At 39.5% G+C, this 20,993-nt stretch overlaps 1 protein-coding gene across 2 annotated transcripts in view; it reads right to left on the bottom strand.

Annotated features, from left to right (window-relative positions):
- Window positions 1–20,993, bottom strand: part of LOC139355625 (CUB and Sushi multiple domains 1) — a 2,038,620-nt gene that overhangs the window by 355,530 nt on the left and 1,662,097 nt on the right. For both annotated transcript variants that reach the window (XM_071067488.1, XM_071067489.1), the window contains exons 24-25: window positions 1,009–1,200; window positions 412–538 (exon numbers count right to left, since the gene is read on the bottom strand). In XM_071067488.1, the coding sequence (XP_070923589.1) occupies window positions 412–538; window positions 1,009–1,200 (319 nt within the window). The remainder of the gene's footprint in view (window positions 1–411; window positions 539–1,008; window positions 1,201–20,993) is intronic.

The raw sequence follows: 20,993 nt of genomic DNA, 5'->3' as shown, positions 1-20,993 counted from the left end.
TTGTATGGAGGGGCTCCTGCCTTCCCAACCATCCCAGCTGAGGCTCTCACACTTAAGGAAGGTCATCCAGGACTACTCATCCCCAGTAAATCTCACCTAGATCAGAACAGCCCAGGCAACCCATAAAGTCATGATTTTTTTCAGCTACTAAATTTGGGGGATAGTTTGTTATGCAGCAGAAGCTAACTGAGACACTCTCATTTTGTCTTTATTATATAGAACTTAATAAATGGTTTCAAGGGAACAGCAAAGTAAGCAAGTGAGCCAACATAACATTTAGCTACAGCTTTACCTTTTCTTCTTTGGTTCAGAAACTTTAACCATGGATATTTGGTGTACCACCATCTCTACTATAAGAATAGAAGGCATATCTCTTTTCTCAAATCACTGAAACCAAAATAAAACAAGTACCTAATGGTCTTTCCTGGGTCTGCCTCTATAATCCAGGTACAGTGGAGGTTGTTGTCATAAGGAGCTGGATAGCCGGGGGACAATATTCGTCCTGATGTGGCTGCATGGATCTGACCACCACATTCCGCTGTAGAAGACACAGAGAGATGGGAACGTTCAACTTCAGGCATCACACGTTTCTATTTAGCTACTTTTAAAAACCAAAGCCATTATGTCTGCATTATATACATAGAGAAAAAGAAACACCATCATCTATCTCTCCTGATCATTTCAATACTTCTTCCAAATCATAACCTCTGTGGAAAGCCTTTATCTTCCATGCAATTAAAGTTGAGAGCATAAAGCAGTAAGACACACATGTGATAATTCTAATAATTACACTGTACCCATAGTCTCCATAAAAGAGTACTAGAAAATCTGTCTTTCATTGCTGAAAACACACACTCACAGACACATGCAAATCGCAGGATACAAAAACTCACACTGTAAGGTGTGATAAAATTCCTCCTCTTTTCCAATAAAGGAAGTCAAAGCAACAGGCATGAGTACCCTGAGGCCTGGCTTTTGCACAATAGTTTGACTGGCTTCCGCACTCACCTATGCACGAAGGTAGCGGTTTGTCCCACACTCTTCTGTCTCCACTCAAACAGGTCAGAGTGTTGCTGCCATGCATGGCATACCCCGGGTTGCAACTGTACAGAACTACAGTGTCAGTAAAGTGGCCTTCATCACGGATCCTATAGCCATAGTTAGGGATGCCCGGATCCTCACATTTTACCAAATCAAAACCTGCAAGAGAGAAAGGGAAGGAATGAACAGAACTCAAGACAGGGTGTACATCTCCCTTAAAACAGAGATGAAATAAACAAGTTTGCTAAATGCTCCTTGAAGAGTAGGGAGAAAAAAGGAGATTGTGAATTGACAAAGGGGAAAAGAAAGATGGGTCTGTATTGGGGGCTATTTGTTACTCATTTGTGATTTCTTGAAGTTCGATCACCTTATTTGTTCCTCCCTACTTACAAGCTTTTTATTTATTTATTTTTTTTGACAGAGTTTTGCTTTTGTTGCCAAGTCTGAGTGCAATGGCGCGATCTTGCCTCACTGCAACCTCTGCCTCCCAGGTTCAAGCGATTCTCCTGCCTCAGTCTCCCAAGTAGCTGGGATTACAGGTGCCTGCCACCAAGCCCAACCAATTTTTTGTATTTTTGGTAGAGACGGGGTTTCACCCTGTTGGCCAGGCTCGTCTCGAACTCCTGACCTCAGGCAATCCACCCGCCTCAGCCTCCCAAAGTGCTGGGATTACAGGATTGAGCCACCATGCCCGGTCCCTCAAGCTTTTCTTTTCCAGACTTCCCCAACTTTATCTGTCAGTCCAAACCTCCAGTCTGTACACTGGATTCTCTGGTGAGCCCCGATGCCCTCTAGGAATGGGATGCTCTGCTGCCTCTTTGCCCTCTCTGCCACAACCTAGACCTCCAAGGAAGAGGGGCTACCCGGTGGCACTGCCAGGGTGCTTTGCAGAATCCTGACAGCCAGAACGTATTCCAGCCCTTCGTCAAGAGCCACCCACCTTCCTGACAACTTCCTCCAAACTCCAAGATTTCAACTTCGTGGGAAAAGAAAAAGTTGTTTCTGCCCACAGAAAACTGGGGGCTCCTGAATTACTGCTGGCCACACTCCTGATGGTGCATGGTTATGAGGCTCTTGAGGAAATCCACACACAACAGAAACTCCAGAAATGAATCATTATAATGACCTCATCAAAATAAGCTCTTAAACTCAAAGAAATAGATGACGGAAATGAAGATTTAGCTTCTGCGGTACTGAGAGCTGTATATTGCTTTTATGTGAGGCAATATTTTAAGGCCATCTGTGAAGACAGTCTTACAGTAACATATTTCTCTTTATATCGTGATGCAAATTTTGACAATTGTAAAAAGGAGAGCTGGAAACTTGAGGGGCCACATGGTCTCTTCACTTCTATTTCCACCAAACTTTGAATGTTTCCTTTTCTCAAAAAGAAATTAAATTAAATTTTCAAATGAATGTATGACTTTTGCTAAGTCTTCCCGTCAACGTGGAGTCTGAGATGCTTTCTATTGAGGAAAATACATTCTTAAATTCACAATGTAATTTTACCCTGCTGATGTCTGAATAATCAAGATTGAGATTTGCAACTTTATATAGGAGGAAGAGTGCATGCTTGATCCTTTACACTCAGTGGCTAAGAAAATTTCCTTCCATAAAGTTTCCTTAAACAAAGAGTCAGTCTTTAACAACTATAACATTATTATTTTTACAATAATCCTGATCTATTTAAGAGACACCAGTAATTTTAATTCAAGATGCTTGGAATTCAAGAGCAGAAGAGTACATCGATTTTGGTGCAAAGCAAAGGGATACGCTAAATATCCACAAAAGGGAGGTAGAAATTAGGGGGAAGGTTTCATTCACCTCCGGTTTCAGGGTCATTCAAATATTTGATGACCTTCATCTGATTGCATAATGCCAAGAAGACGGGGCAGAAAGGAAGACATTCAACTGTCCTATCATGTATGACAAAATCCATCATTATTACAGATTATTCAGTGCTCATTTCTGTTTTCACAGAGAGGAAAAAAGAAGCAGACGTCTTTATTGTTGTTATTGTTGTAGTGTTACTGGGTTTGGGGATTTGGAAGTGACAGCATCTGAACAGCTCTTTAGAAAGCAGTCCTGCCTAGCAGTGGGGATGACCACCAGCAAACCAGAGACAGAAAGACTCGTTGGAGGCGATGATTCTCCCTGGCCACACATGGAGTCCACCTCACTACTCATAACAAACAATCTTCTAAAATGTCGCACTATTTTGAATTTACATTAGGTATGCTGCTCATCAAATGCCATTGGAACACAGAATTGGAAATATCCATTAGGCACACAAAATCAGGGTGTAAAAAATATTAAAAAAAAGAGTTCAACATCTATCCCTATGATCAGAACCACTGGAACAGGATCCTGGGAAAATTTAAAAATCTTTTTGAGGGGTGAGGGCTGCCCATGCTAACAGGTCACCCAGGTCCTGTCCATGAAGAACAAAGCTGTGAATGGCAGCTGGGCCAGGGAACTGTGGGGTTCTGCACACAGCACCCAGGAGGCATCCACCTTAACAAACCACACCCAATGTGACCCGAACTTCTCTTTTTTCAAGGGGCATAAGAAATCAGTCTGCTGCCCAGGCTGGAGTGCAGTGACATGATCTTGGCTCACTGCAACCTCCGCCTCCTGGGTTCCGGTGTTTCTCCTGCCTCAGTCTCCTGAATAGCTTGGATTACAGGTGTGCACCACCACACCCAGCTAATTTTTGAATTTTTAGTAGAGACGGGGTCTCACCATGTTGGCCAGGCTTGTCTCAAACTCCTGACCTCAAGTGATCTGCTCGCCTCGGTCTCCCAACGTGCTGGGTTTATAAGCATGAGCCTATAATCAGCCAGATAGTCAACACTTTCTTATAAAACAAGCTTTGTGCTAGGTGATTTGTGATGATTTGTGCTAGTATTGAACACTGTACAGGAAATGAAAAACAGATGGTTGCGTGGGTGCTCAAAGTATACTTTCTATTGAATGTGTATTGCTTTTACATCATTATAAAGTTGAAAAATTGTAAGTGAACCATCATAAGTTGTGGGCTTTCTGTGTTCATTCTGACAATGAATTATGTCCTGATTGTACAGAAGAGTTTATCATAAAAGATTTTCTTCACTGGAGACAGATGGTTCTGTTGCTAAAGTAATGACATTGATTTTCCTGTGGGACTTACAAATTGTTTTAGTAGTTTATAGCCATAAGCTCTACAGGTAGTTTTTAGATATTAATGCTTTAAACATTATCCAGAATATGCCTCTGTGTTCAGAAATCATGGCTTTTAAAGACTTCAATCAAAAAGGCTAACAAGGTTCTAAAATCCAAAAATATGCTTATTTTAACATTAGTTTGAAGAAACATTTTCCTCTGCCCTAAAACTTGCATTAAAATTTTTTTTTTTTTTTTTTTGGGAGAAAAGTGGAAAGAAACATTACAAAACAAACAAGCAAAGAAAAAAGATGTATCCATTAAAATGTCTACTAAATTTTATTTGGGTTGGATTTTGTTACAGAAATATGTGTTTTATTGCTTTTTCTATCATTCAATATCAAAAGTTTTTTTTTTCCTGCTTAAACTACACCTTGTCATGCAGAAGAATTAAGCGAAGTTACTTATGGCAGTGTAGTTTTCTCTTTATATGACTAGCTGTCTCCTTTTTCTTCTGATGCCTTTTCTTGTTTTTGCAAAACATCACTTAAGACCTTGACAGCATCATAAAATTTATTATTTGGTAAAAAGTTCTACACCTGAAGCCTCTAGGCTTATGTGATGTCCTTTTATAAAATATATTCCTCTTTCCTGTCAGAAAGTTGAAAGTATTTGGCCATTCTAGAAATCAGTTTTCCAATTTTCAGTAGACTGAAGAGAGCTTTGCTCTCTCCAAGCTCCTCACAGGATGTGATGGTTCACACACAGTTGCTGGGGGAATCATAGGCTTTCACAGCGGGAAGTAGCGTTGGAATCACAGCCATCAACACCTTGAAGGACTAGAGAAATATCCCTGGAAACCTGAAGCTTCTACTTGTGTCACTTGCGCCGTGAACCAGCTTAGTCACCTGCTAGGGAGAAGAGCGCTGCCTCCACCGTTAAACTGTGCCCTTAGTGCCATAGCATGTCAGCATCTCTCAGGTTCTCAAAGGCAGTTAGACTCCCATCTGGCGTTTCAGACACTTCGACCCCTGGACCCTTACTTTATCCACATTTGTTAGGATACAGCCTGGCCTGCAAATTGCATGAAGTACATTTCAACTGAGCTTCACTTGCTGTGTGTTTAGAGACTAGTATATAATCATTGTTTCCTAAAAATGTCCAACATTGTTTTTGAATATTGGTAAAATTACTTGATGTGTAATAGAAAAATTCTGAAATGACAACACCAAATTCTATATGTTGATTCTGCACTATTTCAGAAAAGACTGTTTCTATGTTTTAAGAAATCTTAAGTTTTTAAAAGATATATTTAATTCTACAAAGACATTCTTCCAAATAGAGATATTTCCATTCTAATGTCAATTTAAGAGACTTTTGACTGATCAAATTTAAGCCTGCTGAAGAGTAATAACTTTGAAAACATACAGAAAGTATCCTTTTCTATCTTGAAGCCACTAGTCTAAAATTAATCAGCGTACAAATATTGGTCCTGTATTTTCTTTATGCTCTAGAAACTTTAAAAAAGACTAAATTACATTATTTGTGTCAAAGCACTATTATTACAATCAAAGCTTAAATCTATTTACTAATTCTATTTCTTTCTTTTCTAGTGATTTTATTTTAAGTCATAAACACAGCCAAAATGCTATGAACAATAGGTTCTAATCAAAACAAGCTCCAAACATCCAGCTGAAGAAAATTACTTCTCCATATATTTTGTAGTAATTACTCAGTCTTAATATTGTTAAGAATTAAATCGAAGGTATCTTCTAAGTCTAACACAATATTAGAGCTCTATGAGACTTGCTTTTAACTTTCAAGTATTTGAACTAGTTCTTATCTTCCTAATAAAGCACTTGTGTTTCAAGAGAACCAGCTCCAGACTTAATCCATTTCATACATCAGGCTGAACAATGGGCTCACAGTAACGTGACTTTTTTCAGCTTCTATCTGAGCAACTCTTGAGAAAGTACTTTCGTGCTCAGGTGAGCTCTGGAAATACAACTGAAGAAAAGGAATACTGGTCATTTTTGAATCTCTGATGTATTCTCTCACGAGCAACAGAAAAAAGCTTGACATATTTACAGAAACATACTATCTCTTCACTTTACCTAAGACATTTCAACTGGGATAATGTACTTTTTTTTGGCAAAAATCTCTTTACTAATCTAAGCACGATCGTCATGTGAAAAACAAAGGATAGTGTTTTCACACTGTTTCCTTCAGTGTAAAGAAGAACTGCATTAAAAACTTACTATTGCTTTTTATTAACTCTATTTGCAGTCATCTGAATAGAAAGGGAGTTTCAAAGATAATTGCTTAAATTTATTTTTTTAGTTCGCTTGAGAAGGAAAGTTCATCAATAATGAATTTCCTGAAATGTTTGAACCATGTTTTACAATGCATCTCTCTATATTCAAGAATGAAATTCTAGGTGAAGTGTGTGTGTATGTGTGTGTGTGTGTGTGTGTTTGATTTTTAAACTACCTTTTAAATTACATATCTATGGTTTTTTAAGCTATAGATGCTATTGGTTTCAAATTGAGTTCTTTTCTTAGCTACTATTTTCATTTAATTCATTCAGTTTTTCCCATATATTAAGTTTCTGCTGCCATTATTTTGTAATTACAAGGGCAGCCCCATGGTAAGATACTCCACATTTAAAAAAAACTAGCAAATAGCAAACAGAATGTTGACAATATTTAAACAGAAATGTAAACTTCTGAACTTAAGGTAAAACATCAAAAAGCCTGTAAATGTCCACAATGAGATTCAGATAGCCAAATTATCTATTTTTTTTGAACTATCTTATTTTTTATCAAGCAAATTATTAAGAAATCATAAAGCAAGTTAATCATACCTAAGAATTTCATAAGTCAACCTTGAAACATTTTATAATTCTAAATATATTAATCCCAAGTGAATTTAATGCAGTTGTACTTTGATCTTGTGTAGAGCTTCTAGTAGTTCAAATAGTTAATATCAATTTTGAGAAGTCTCAGTGAAATAATTCAAATTATTCTGTTTCTCACTGATTTTTTACCACTATGCACATATATTCTCTGTTGAGGATATTTAAAACTCAGAGTGGGGGAACTTGGGGCAAGATCAGGATCAGGCACCTACATGGACGAACTGAAATAATTTCACTCTAAATTCATCTTTAAATACATCCAGTTGGCAAGTATTGTTTTAACTTGTACAAGGTGATAGGAATTTACAAATAGGTGCTAACTGTATATTATATGTATTGTAACGTCACCATGTGCTCCATGAATATGTGTAATAATTACTTGCCAATAAAAAAAAATAAAGGAAAAGAATGAGCTGTAAAAAAAATGTTTTCAAATCTGTCAGGAATGTTTTTGGGGCATGGTGAGAAGAGTAAAATAAAACAGGGCTCCTATCTTCCCCTGTCTAATGAATGACAGATAGGAAAATAAATACTTCTGAAACAACACAATGAATGCTATGGTTTGCCTGAAGGTTGAGAGGGACAAAGGAAACTGGTATCTTGGTAGCTGGAGGGGTTGGGTGGGCCTTGCAGGAGAAAGGGTTGAGCAGGTCTAGGGGCATCCTTGATGCCATCCACTCAGAGGGAGAACAGTCCAGGGGGAAAAGGCTTCACATCGCATGGCAGTCGGGAAGAGCGATTTACAGGAGCATTTGTATCTGCTGATGCTACCTTTTAAATGTGTGGCGATTGTGATGGAGACAGGGATTGAAGGGAAGACAGGAAAGGTCATGGGAAAGACTGGAAAGGGCTCAGCTGCAGCACCAAGCAGTGGAGACCAACTCAAGATGCAATGGGGAAAAGCAACAGAGAAGACTGCACAGGGAAGTGACACAAGTATATTCATATTTCAGAGAGATAATCTGAAGCAATGTGGAAAATGCACATGGGTGAGAAGACAGAAAGGACAAGCAGGAAAATCTGCAAAAGTATTTATTTAGTGCTGGAAAGGAGCCTGTGTCAGTGGATGTGGGGAGGGGATGAGGCAAGAGTACACGCATGGATGAAAGCATGCACAAATACTATTTTGCAAATTGAGCCTGAGCAAGAGTGGAGGCAGAAGACTCAGTACATGAGAGATGGGGTCTGCGATGAAGAGAGGATGCCAGAGAAAGACGCAGCTCGTGGGAGAGGTGAGGGAGGAAGAGGAGAATCATCAGCATCATTGTCACATAATTATTCCAATCTTCTCATTGCAGACCCCCTGTATTAACCCAGAAAATGAATACATTTTTCATTGATAACACCTGTTATGAAATAATTAAAAATAAACATGCTTTGGATATTTTAGGAGCACAGAACAAGACAATCTCAGCCCTCATGGAGTTTCATAGGGAAATTCGACATCCTTACAAATAGTAATCAATTGCAATAACTACCCAAGCTGTAGCCATAGATAGTACGAGTCAACACTGACACGTAATCACACAAGTGAGGACTTGTATTCTCTGCTGTTCTGGTCCCTGTTTTCTATTACATTTTCTATTTTTTCCCAGTTATATTAAGTGTTTTGTTGTACTCACTTCTTTGTATAGCAAGGGATAAATAGTTAAAAAGAAAAAGCCCAGAATGACTTAATTTTGTTTTGTTTTGTTTCATAGGAACTTCTGTGTGGCTGTGTAAGGATGGCTCCCTGTGTTAGGTAGAACCAGCCTACAGTTATCTGGTTAATACTATTGTTTATATGGTATCACTACTCGATATGTTCATAATATCATGCCTTGTACACATTTTAACTTCAAGTAAAATGCTATAAATTTTGGGTTTAGTAAAATTTTAAGTAAAATAAAGCCGCTACTCTATAAGTGAACTTCTAATGGTATTTTTTGAGACAAGGTCTTCCTCTGTCACCCAGGCTGGAGTGCAGTGGTGTCACCTTGGCTCACAATAGCCTTAACCTACCAGGCTCAAGCGATCCTCCCACCTCAGCCTATTGTGTAGCTGGGACTACAGATGTGAGCCACCATGCCCAGCTAATATTTATATTTTTTTGTAGGACAGGGTTTCCCGTTTGTTACCCAGGCTGGGGTCAAAACCCCGGGTTCACGTGATCTGCCCACCTTGGCCTCCCAAAATGTTGGGATTACAAGTGTGAGCTATTGCACTTGGCCTTCTCCCTAAATTTACTTTTAATTATGATTTCTTCCCTGATGATGAAGCTGGTAAATTATATATAGTAGCTTAGGCTTGTAATATTCTAGTTTTATTTATGAAACATCTTTCATAGCATAACTTCTTACTATAATGTTTTGCTTTTGTTCCAATATTTTAATAGGTGTTAAAATGAAAAAAAGTAATGCAAAAATAAGACAGAGAAAAATCTCTGCAGTTCTCTAATTGAGAACACATATCTGGAGTAGCATATCCTCTGGCCTACAGCATTAATTCATTAATGCAATCGCTTAGTTAGCATATGAAGTGCCTACTGGGCTTCAGATATTTTGCTAGATGCCGAAGATACAAAATTAATCAACCTCAGTCCTTGCTCACCAGAAACTCATAATCTGTGTAGATAAAAGATAACACACAAAAGTTAACATATTCCCTATTAAAAGGATGCCCATTCATTAATTCAACACACACCTATCAAGCATTTAATATGCGGTATCTTTCTTGACACAATGCGGTGTTTCAATGTACAGGCATGGTCTTGCCCTTTGGGACTCAGAGTTTAATTGGAGGTATTACTGTGCCATCAGCAAGTACGTGAGGAGAGTGAGAAAGCATTCGCTTTTTGGGTGGTGGTCCGAAGAGCTGCCTAGCTGGAGTCTCACGGTTCCTTCTGCAGGGTTTCTGTGGAAGCCAGGTCCGAGCAGAGGGCAGCCCACACACAGGCAGCCACACACCGGGAAATAAATGCAGCTGCTTCCAAAGCAGCTCCCTGTGCTTTCCAAGGGGCAGGTGAGTGACTGTAAACTAACACAGGTCATGCTTGATGGCAGGTGCTTCTTTCAGCTTTACAAATAAAAAAATGTACAAACACACATATGTGCATTTATACAAAGGGAGATCCAGAAACATAACGACACAGACTCAGGCCACCCTATGGCTTCTACACAGAATGGAATTGGATTATCCTCAGAACATACTGCAAAACAAACTGGGGGTGTTTATCCGTCTTGCATCCAGATAATAATTGAAGAAGAAACTTCCTTGCTGAAAAGGCCTAGCTTTAAAAAATATCTAGGAATAAATGGTCAAAAAAATGAAACTCACATATTTCTGTTTTTAGCTCCAAAAATTACTAATTGCTTAAAAATATCTTGACTACCCTGAGCATTTGATTAACTAGTGTTGGTTCTTTAGGATTTAACCACAGGGATTAGAATTACTGCAGAGTCTTCATGGCAAAATACAAATGAAAATGTTTGCAACACACAAACAATTTGGTATAATTTAAGTCAATATAGGATTCAAATTAAACATAGATTGAAAACAGAGTTTGATAGCTTGTGTAATTAAATATTAATATAAATAGAGCCAATATATAGAAAAAGGTGTCAAGTAAAAGATAGTTCTACCAATGTATCCCAAATACCATAATTAAAATATATCTAATTTATATTGAAATATAATTCTATGCTTTCAAACACTTCCGTACACATTCAACAATAATTTTTAAAAAGAAACAGAATTTCTGTGAAATTGAATTACATGATTATTTTTAAAGACGGGAAAATTCTCAGGTTTTTTTTTTTTTCCTGATTGCTGAAGAAAAACTAAATTCATTAAATAAAAATCGTGAGAAAAGAGACAGAAGGAATATTAGGAACACATCAGTCGAGTTATTTTTAAAGCAATTCTTCATTAGTAGTGTAGGTTTCTCAGCATATAATTTTAATTTTCATTGTCTAAATCTCAGTAATGCTTATATTTATATTTATTTGCTCTTAGATGGGAATATCCAAATTGATGACTCACTAAAAAAACTATTTTATTTTAATGGAGAAATAGAAACTCTGGTTAATTTATTATTATCACCTTATACTTAAGTCCCCACCATTGGCCTAGAAACCAAGTGAATAGACTGGGCCTCAACTTCAGGAGTGTCTGGTCAAGAACCTCATCACCACGGTGAACCCCAGCATACACAGGCTGCCACTGGCACACACAGAAGACATGCTCTGTGCCACACAATGCATCAGGTAGGTTTGCCTACGCTGTCGCATGTAATCCTGAAAATCACCTACAAAATAATGACGATTACAAGAGTCTAACTAAGCAAGACACACTGGAGAGTTTTATCACAGCCAAAAACAAACAGTGGTAGCCCAGGGAAGCTCAGGCTCCAGTTAGGAGCAGGCCGACCATGCAGTTTAATAAACACCAGAGGCCCAAGCTCGAATTCAAGGAGGCAGGGTGAGCGAAGTGCACAGTAAGACCCTTTAGGGAGCTGGCTCCTGAGGCAGAGTGAGTTCCCTTTGAAGAATCTCTCCCTCTTCTTGGGCTGGAGAGAACGTCGTCCTGGTGGACACCATCCTCCCAGGACCCCTTTTGTCCTTCTTCCGAAACAGCAATGCTGCTTTGTCTCAGACACCTTCCCACAAAGTATGTAAAAGAGATTACTGTATCTCTTCTCATTTGCTTTGAAGGATTTATTTGATTTTGCCAAAAAGTAATAAATATGAATGATAAAACTTATTTTTAAAGTTCCATTAAGAACTTCATTCTTTTGTCACTCATAAAATAATTGTTACATTTTTGTTTCCCCAGAATAATTTTCAGTGTTGGTTCTGGAAACATAATAAACATATCTGGGTCAAATTTCCCCATAGACGAATTTACTGAAATTTACTCACTTTCACTCTAAGCCTCAAAAAGTGTTTTCTGGTGCAGATAGTGGTAAGAGTTGTGATTCCCTGAGTATTGCTCTTTCCTCTCTGCATTTATATTTCTATTTCTTGCCAAAGAAAGAAAGGGGAGGAGAGAAAAAGAGAAAGAGGTGGGGACAGAGAGAGAGAGAGAGAGGAAGAGAGAGGAAGGGAGGGAGGAAGGAAGGAAGGAGAGAGAGAAAAGAAAGAAAGAAAGAGAGAAAGAAAGAAAGGAAGGAAGGAAGAAACGGAGAGAGAGAAAGGAAGGAAGAAAGAAAGAAAGAGAAAGAAAGAAAAGAAAATAAAGAAAAGAAAAGAAAGTCAGTCTCGGAGAAAGGCAAAGTCCACATTGGGCAATGTTAGGGTCCCAAATGGAAGCAGTGAAACAACTGAGGAGAGAATTGGACCCCACTGGGAGAGGCTGGGGACAGCAGTGGGGCCCGCGGCCCTGGCACTAGTTTGGAGAGGGAGGGAGGATGAGAAGAAATGGGAGACAACTGAGTTCTTCCCAAATTCTGTCCTGGACTCAGCTCTCACACACCCTGCCCCTGCCTCATGCCTCCTTCAAGCCTTGGCTGTGAAGGGCAGTGCTTATTGCTTCGCTCCCCCATGCTGTAGAGATTTTTACAAGAAAAAGTAAAGGATTTATGAAAACACATTAAGCTCCTCATAGAAGTAAAATCTGTAAATATATAAGGGATTATCAACAATACTTGAATTTATTGCTGCAGTTATGACTCATAGGCTGATACTTTTATTATTCTACAACTAATAAATACAAAGAAATGGTCCCACCATATGTAAGAATTCACCACCTTGAGCAATAGAGTCAGGTCGTCAATTCCTGAGAAGTGACAGCCTCAACTGGACCACCGCTGCGTCAGGATGCAAGAGCGCCCTTCCTCCTTTTCAATATCTCACTCTTTGAAAGAATTTCTGCTGAGTGACTACCATCCATCAGCCTAACTGTGGCTTGCGGTGCCAGCCCGTCCTCTCTGGGCTTATTCCTGAGGCATTAATAACCGAAACCACTGGGCCGCGGAGCGGGCACGCACGCTCACCCTGCCTCCTGGGATACAACGCCTGCTTGCCGCACACTTTTTTTGCCCCTGACATGCACATTTCTGCACCTTACTGACCATAAGGCGTTCAGTAGCAGAATACAAATACAAAGCAAAACGGAGTCTGTCACCAACATTTTTGCAAACAAAGGCCGTGAGTTCCATCTCTTCCCCAAAAATGGCACCGCTTTTGTATTTCCCAATTCATCTGAAAGACCCACAACTCTCAATCTCTTCCACCTTCGCCTCCCCTCTCTCCACTGCTCCTTGAAACTAGCCACTGAAGTCATGCACAACCCCCTGCACCCACCATCAGGTGGGTCGAATCCTTTGCTTTCTAAGCTTCCAGTGCTCAGTCTAAGCCTCCCTCACTGCACACAAGATGGCTGTTGTTGCTAACTAAGGGGTCGCCAAGATACCAGAGTATTCACCCTGGTCCCAGTCGTCCAAGGATCCTGCCCCCTGGTGATGCCCTCTGCACCCAGGCTCATGGTCCTTTGTGCCGTAGTGTTGCCCAGATCCTCTCTGTCCTTTAAGATCAAGTTCCCTTACGGCTGCCGCTGTCCTACCCTACCTCCTGAAGGCTCTTCCTTCTCCCTGAATTTCCTGTGAATCCCACCACAAGTAGGCGATGACAGGTGCTCTGTGTGTATCTAATTCTTCCAAGTTTCTCCATGCAAATACCTCATTACTTCGTCTAGAAATGAACCTCCCTGAAGGCAGGGGTAGCACGGAGAGCATGCATTGTTTACTGTATCCCCTGAGTCTGGCAGTGAAAAAATAAACAGTGAAATGTACACATGTTACTATATTTAACTGGTTTGTAAGTGCCTTTGATTAAAATAAAATAGTAAGCTTCTAGTGATTTCAAAGTGTTATGAAAACACAAAGTTCACGTGTTTTCTACATAAAAATAAGGAGCTGATTTTCAAAATTGTGAAAATAAATGTATGTGTTTCAAATTTTAACACTTTCTGATTTTTACAAAATTTAGGAGGATTTAAAAATAGCATTCAACCAGAAATATGCAATAAGGGGAATTTCAAAATGGATTCAATATTATTTAACAAACCTAAAATGGAACGTACACAGTTTCATAAAGTGTTTTTCTGAAGAGGGAATTCCATCAACTTTCATTACATATCAATGTGGAAATGTTTGGTGACATATTTACATAATAAACATTTCCATGGATTATTTTACATAATATGTGAAAGTCAGTGCAGTATACTTCAGCATTATGAATACCAAATAGTGTTATTTGGGTCACAATGAATTTAATTTGAGGATGATAAATGAACTGACAAATATTTTCAATACATTTCACAGCCAGGAACATGAATAACAGCACAGATTTCCAACAGAAGCAGAACGTTTTCCTTCACCTCCTGATGAATCATTTTATTTTTATATTTTCAGTTAGAGCCATTTTATTCCTTGAGGTCTGTTACATTTTACAATATTAGTTAAATGACTAAACATTCAAATTAATAAGAACCTACATAGAAGAATGAGCAATTTCTTAGCATTTCCTTTGAATATTGTACTGTCTGGAAGAGCACAGATAAAGAATTTCTTCTCCCAAATAGGCCTATTTCATAGAGATCTTGTTTTATGCTAAATTGCACTAAGGCTTCTGGAAGTTTCCAGAAGAGACAGCCAATCCATGTGCATACATAACTACTTATGGAACTTTATTGTCTTGTTCCATCAGTTGGTTTCATTGGCCAGGATGTATAATGCACCAGGTTCCAGTAAACTGACCAAAGCTGTCGGGACGCCCCTGATGACCTGGTTGCATTATGGAGGTGAGAGGTGTCATGGCAGTGGAGTCCACAGCCAGTGGGGCAAGGTTGCCCATCCAGGACCTATCACGAGCACCTCTACTTAACCCGCCAACCTCAAACATCACCATGAAGGCGTTTCTCCTGTCCAGTCTGCTTACAAAATCATTTTCTTATTCTTAAAAAAGGAGATTGATTTCTGGTTAACATAATGGCAAATTTCTGACTTAGGAAGTACTGTGATTCCTAGATAAGTCTCTGAACTGTTTTTTGTTTTTGTTTGGTTTTTCCTATGGAATTTAATAGCACTAAAGCCTTCCTCATCGGAACCTAAATCTCAGAGTCATGGTTTATTCCTTTCTTCATCCCATTTACAATTCAAGTCATCACTGTCCTGTAAATTCTGGGGTTTTAAAAAAATATCTGTCATTTATCTTTCCACCTCTAACCTTCTGTTTTTGTCTAACATTGTCTTATTGTCATTATTTTAGTAGGTTGTATGATGTCCAATGGGCAACTTCTAACTTCATGGGCATCTATAATCTACGGTTCACATCACAGCAAGACTAAAAACCTAATGCAAATGATAAGGGACTTCAACATTCTTATATCCCTAAATAAAATCTTACCTCTTTTTTCTTTTTATCTTCAATAATCTACCCTTCCCCATTTTCCCAAGTCACTAATAGTCACCAAAACCAGAAACGTTAGTCCATTCTCAACCCTTCTCTCTCTCATACTCCACACCAAAGATCTTACACGCTCCATTTTTAGAAGGTGTTAAAGGAAACTTGCCTAAAATCATAAGACAACTTTATACACTCTTCAACAGTTAAAATACCGTTTGATTTTTAAAAAAATTTTATAGCATTTCAATACTAAGAGTGTCCAAAAACAATGTTGTGTTTATAGAAGAAACACACAACCTGGGATATGACAGATGAAGCAGCAGGCGGGTAGCAGAACCAAGAGATCCACACCCAACCCTAGAGACTCAGGAAGGGGAGTTTCCTTCACCCCACCCTTCGTCACTGTTAAAACAGACACACATCTGACCCCCGGAGACCCAGGAAGGGGAGTTTCCTTCACCTCACCTTCCGTCATTTTTAAAATATCTGACAGTGAGGGTTCAGTCTTGGCATTTACTATTGAATGGTGCTAATTGTATCACTTCAGATCTTTGCAAATGTCAAGCTCAATATTCCCAGTTGCCTTGATATGTTTTCATGTTCCTCGGTCTAGTTGCCTGGCATTGGAATCTAATTGACAGGATTATTTTCATATCAGTGTTTTCTGAAATTTTTACTTGGTTTACAAGAAAAAAAAAGGGTTTGTTGTAGAAATACAAATAGCCTTCAAATGTTTTTATGTCAGAATTTGTGGAGCAGAGCAAAATAACCATTTTGAATCTGAATAGATTTTAGAACATTTTTTCTTTTAAAGACATCATTAAAAATGATCTACATAAGGAAAAATCAAAATCAGAATGACCTCTGACCCCTCACCCAGTGTTTTCTTCCTGACACAGTGTCCGGGTCTCCATGCTGCTTAACTTCCTACAAATAAACCTTGCAAATGCAATGCATCCATGACCGACTAATACAATAACAATCACTTTTTATCGCCCCTAGAAAAGAATGGGAAAATATTCTGTCATCGCTCCTATCAGAACATTTTAGATTTTATAGCATTTGATGATATCATCTGTCGGCCTTCATTTTATTTCACACTTAAGTCATAAGCCTTGAGTTTGATCCTCATAATTAAATTATTTATGTCATCCTCCTCTAGGTCCTTTTGTCTTTCTCCATGTACTGGTGGCCAACAATATATTCCTCAATTAGTTCCAAATGATGAACGTAAATAGCAATGTAAATCAACTATCAGATCATCACAACATATAAGGAATAATTCATTATGCAAAGAAGAAAAAATAATTGGCAAAACGAAACCTTGCAGGAAATTATCCACATCAATGTAAAAGCTGGTCCTAGACCGACATGACCTCTGTAGGATTTGAGGGCATGACAGTGGTCACCAGGATGATCACAGACCCTTATTAGACAAATCTCCCACTATAGCCACGGAATGCTTGGCTCCTTCCCACAGAATCCAAGCACAGAATGGTTTCAGTGGGATGTTTGACAACATCCTAAACTTACATTTTAGTCTTTGTGATGACATACATGTTGGTAAGTTAGCAAGGATGATAAAACATCATACTAAACGGCAAGAGACTGGAATATATGCCCATCTCTACCTCTAATTTGCTTTTTGACATTGAGTAAATCAATTAAGCATCATCTTGTGTCATTGTCTTTTCCTTTTTTTTTTTTTTAATAAAGAAAAGAGGTTTAATTGGCTTACGGTTCTGCAGGCTGCACAGGAAGCATGGCTGGGGAGACCTCAGGAAATGTACAATCATGGCAGATGGCAAAAGGGGAGCAGGCACATCTTACATGACCAGAGAAGGAGAACAGAGCAAAGGGAGAGGTGCTACACACTTTTAAACAACTAAATTTCATGGGAACCCACTTACTATCACTAGAACAGCAAGCGAGAAATCTGCCCCCAAGACCCCATGATCAAATCACCTCCTACCAGGCCTTCCTCCAACACTGGGGATTACAATTTGACATGAGACTTAGGCAGGGATACAAATCCAAACCGTTTCAGGTACTTACTATGAATGGAACTTGAAGGACTGGAAGTTTCTCTGGGTGAGTCGGTGAACGAATGTGAAGGCCTAGGACATTACTATACACTACTGTAGCACTGTCTTTTCTTAAAATGGTCATCGTGGTACTTTCCACCTTCCTCCCTTTGAGAAATGGATGAAGATTTATGTCCTGTTTTTACGGCAGCCTCACCTTGAGACAGACGAAGGTGTGAGGTGCTTCAGTTTTAGAGTGCTGCAGTGCTACAGAGACACGTCCCCAACATGCCCTCTCCTGAATGCTGTCAAGTTTGGCCCCAAGTGTTTTATGTTTTACAATTGTTAAATGTTTGTTTTGAGGCTTAAATATATACACATAAAAGTAAAACTTTCTAACCTAAACCAGGAATTGTATGTTTGTGTGGGGGACTTGTCTTATGCATGGCATTCCCAGAGATGGGGATGGCTGCCCTCCTTCTAAAATGCCCATCTTGTTTCATAATAAAGTTCCTCCTAGGTACGCTCAGGCAGCCTGTCCCTCTATTGTACTGGAATTACTTAGACTGCCTCATCTATTGTGGTATTTCCACCGAAAATCATTCTATTGAAGAATATTTTACAGGCTTTCTTTCCTTATAGAAGAAGAGTAAAAATGCCATTTCCAGGATTCTTACAAGGTGTCAGTTTATAAAAATGTATGGCTATGTCTTGACACGTTGATAGGAAAGGTTTGCTCACGCCTGTAATCTTAGCTGTTAGGGAGGCAGAGGTGGGAGGATAGCATGAGCCCAGTTCAAGACCTGTCTGGGCAATATAGTGAGACCCCACTCTCCACTAAAAGGGGGAAACAAAAGACGAAGAATAAAAACAAGTGGAAAGGTTTGCAAGAATTCAATCAAGGAAACATGTACATAGTCGTCCTCCTGTATCATCATTGGCATTAACACTTGCCATCTTTACTATCTTTTTTATAGCACAGAAAATTCTGAGTTTACAAGTTAATTTTCTTCTTTTTTGAGACAGAGTCTCTCACTCTGTCGCCCAGGCTGGAGTGCAGTGGCCAGATCTCAGCTCACTGCAAGCTCCGCCTCCCGGGTTTACGCCATTCTCCTGCCTCAGCCTCCCGAGTAGCTGGGACTACAGGCGCCCCCCACCTCGCCCGGCTAGTTTTTTGTATTTTTTAGTAGAGACAGGTTTTCACCGTGTTAGCCAGGATGGTCTCGATCTCCTGACCTCATGATCCGCCCGTCTCGGCCTCCCAAAGTGCTGGGATTACAGGCTTGAGCCACCGCGCCTGGCCAATTTTCCTCTTAACATACACATCTTTTTATTAACATAATATCGGTTTAAAGTCTGTTAGAAGTCAACTTTTCTTCACAACTGAATGTCACCATGTTGTACTCAGTAAGAATTCATAGGATAATTGTTTCAATAGTGACCTGGGAATAAGACAGTTTGAGGTAGACCACTCATTTTGGGGGAATATAACTGAATATATGAGCACATACAGATTATGTTTAGATAAGAAAGAAAAGTAACTTTGTTAGATTTAAATGCTTAGTTTATTTTTTGTAATAAATCAGTTTATCTTTTAAACAAATGGTGAAATAAGTAAATGTTGTGTTTTTCCCTTAGCTCCCGGTCCTCAGTTCTCTTCACCTGCATATGCCCTGCGTCCTTCTGTTGGTCGTCCAGGGTATTCACTGTGACCCAGATCCTTTAACTTTGTCACCTGGAACTCTGTAAATGACCAAAGCCCTAAGTAGCCCTAGCCCAGGATGCATCTCTCTCCATAATTGGGGCACCTCCAGCGTTGCCAGCCAATTCAGGTTCCAGTTTCTAGAAACTTCCCTGTCCTTCTACAGCAGGTAAAGCCATCCACTTTCTGAGACTCACAATGAGGGCATCCTGCTGCTGGTTTGTTTCTGCTATTGTGACTTAATGTCAAAATCCAAGCTACTTACTTTTCCTAAACCTGGTTCTTGGATGTGTCTCTAAGTAAACTGATGCCTTCCTCTGTGTCTGAACCTCTGATCTGACAGTCGAACATAGTGTCCTACATTCCTGTAAGCATAGGTTCTGCTTCATAAATGCTTTTTCCACATTGGCACTTTTCACTGGAGCTCTGCCTGCCTGTCTACTGCTTGAGGCACCTCTGCTTTCTCTCTGAGTATCATCTAACCCGGAGTGACTTTTACAGTTTATCCACCTGTCAGAATTTGCATGACCTCATATTGGGTACCCAATGCTAAACATCTGCACAGAATTCCTTACAAAATTTTGTGTGTTGCTACACCCTCCAAATACTTCAAATATTGTGTTCAGACTGCCATATGATCTTCTGCCTAAAACGTATTCCTGTTTTTCTTGGCCCACAGCAATGATCACTTCCAATCCAAGTCATTCCAATGTACATATAGTGGGCTATGTGTCTGAGGGTTAAGAAAATATCCTGTTAACACATCCACAGTCTTAACAGAGTTGACAATAATACACAAAATACGTTGGCAGAGGATGAGGTTCATGTGAAACCAATACAATAGTAATAAAAAAGAAAAGAATCGAGTTTTTGTCATCTAATTTATAAACAAAAAAAGTGAAATAAATTTTAAATTAAATTGGGGAATTAGTTATATATGACATCTTTTAAATAGAAGGCATTAAACTCTTACTAATATCCATAAAGAGTCTTAAGGTCATTACATCATTCCTTCAAAATAAGACAGCAAGTATTTTATTATAACTTGCTTGGGCTCAAATCTATTACATCCCAGAATTCCATTATCATGGAACAAAGGGAGGTGAAGAAAGTATCAGGAAGAACCTAGAGCTGAAAAAATTTACCTAAATATGGAGGCTGCTGTTGGCATGGAATGGAGGTGGAAGATATGTAATTGAAGGAGAGAGGAGATGCCATAGCATTCAAGAGGGCATTGAAAAGTGACGTTGTTTTAGGATATTATCAATAACAGAGGAGGCTGAGCTAGGAAAGTGGTCACTGAGAGCAAAAGTGAACTCTATAAGACACATTTCCAGCAAGCAAGGGGAGACTCTGGACAGCCGGAACTCTAAGAGCAGGCTTCATCGTGACCCATTTGCAGGGTGACAGGGCCCAGTGCTGCAGGAGAAAAGAATGATAAGCAGGAGACAGACAAGACCCCGCAAGCAGGTGGAGAGTTCGAGATGGGCTCTACGTTACAGGGGAGCATATACGATGAATGGGGAAACTGAGGCAGCCACATACAGACTACTGTTAACTAGTTAACATCTTTTCCCCAGGAGAACGTGCCGCAGTTTCCTTCCCAAGGCCTATGCAATCACAGACAGCAGTAGTTACCCATCTCGTGTAACATGAGTGCTCCCCTTTCACGGTCTGAAGCTCCGGCTACTACAAAGTTCTGCCTGCCCTCAAAAGTAAAGCCCCATTTCCAGAAAGAGTTGCCCAGCCCGGGGCCAGCTGGGCCTACGGGACCAGCGGTAGCT

Source organism: Macaca nemestrina, chromosome 8 (assembly GCF_043159975.1).
Source record: "Macaca nemestrina isolate mMacNem1 chromosome 8, mMacNem.hap1, whole genome shotgun sequence".
Lineage (NCBI taxonomy): Eukaryota > Metazoa > Chordata > Mammalia > Primates > Cercopithecidae > Macaca > Macaca nemestrina.
This window is presented reverse-complemented; position numbering and strand designations above follow the sequence as displayed.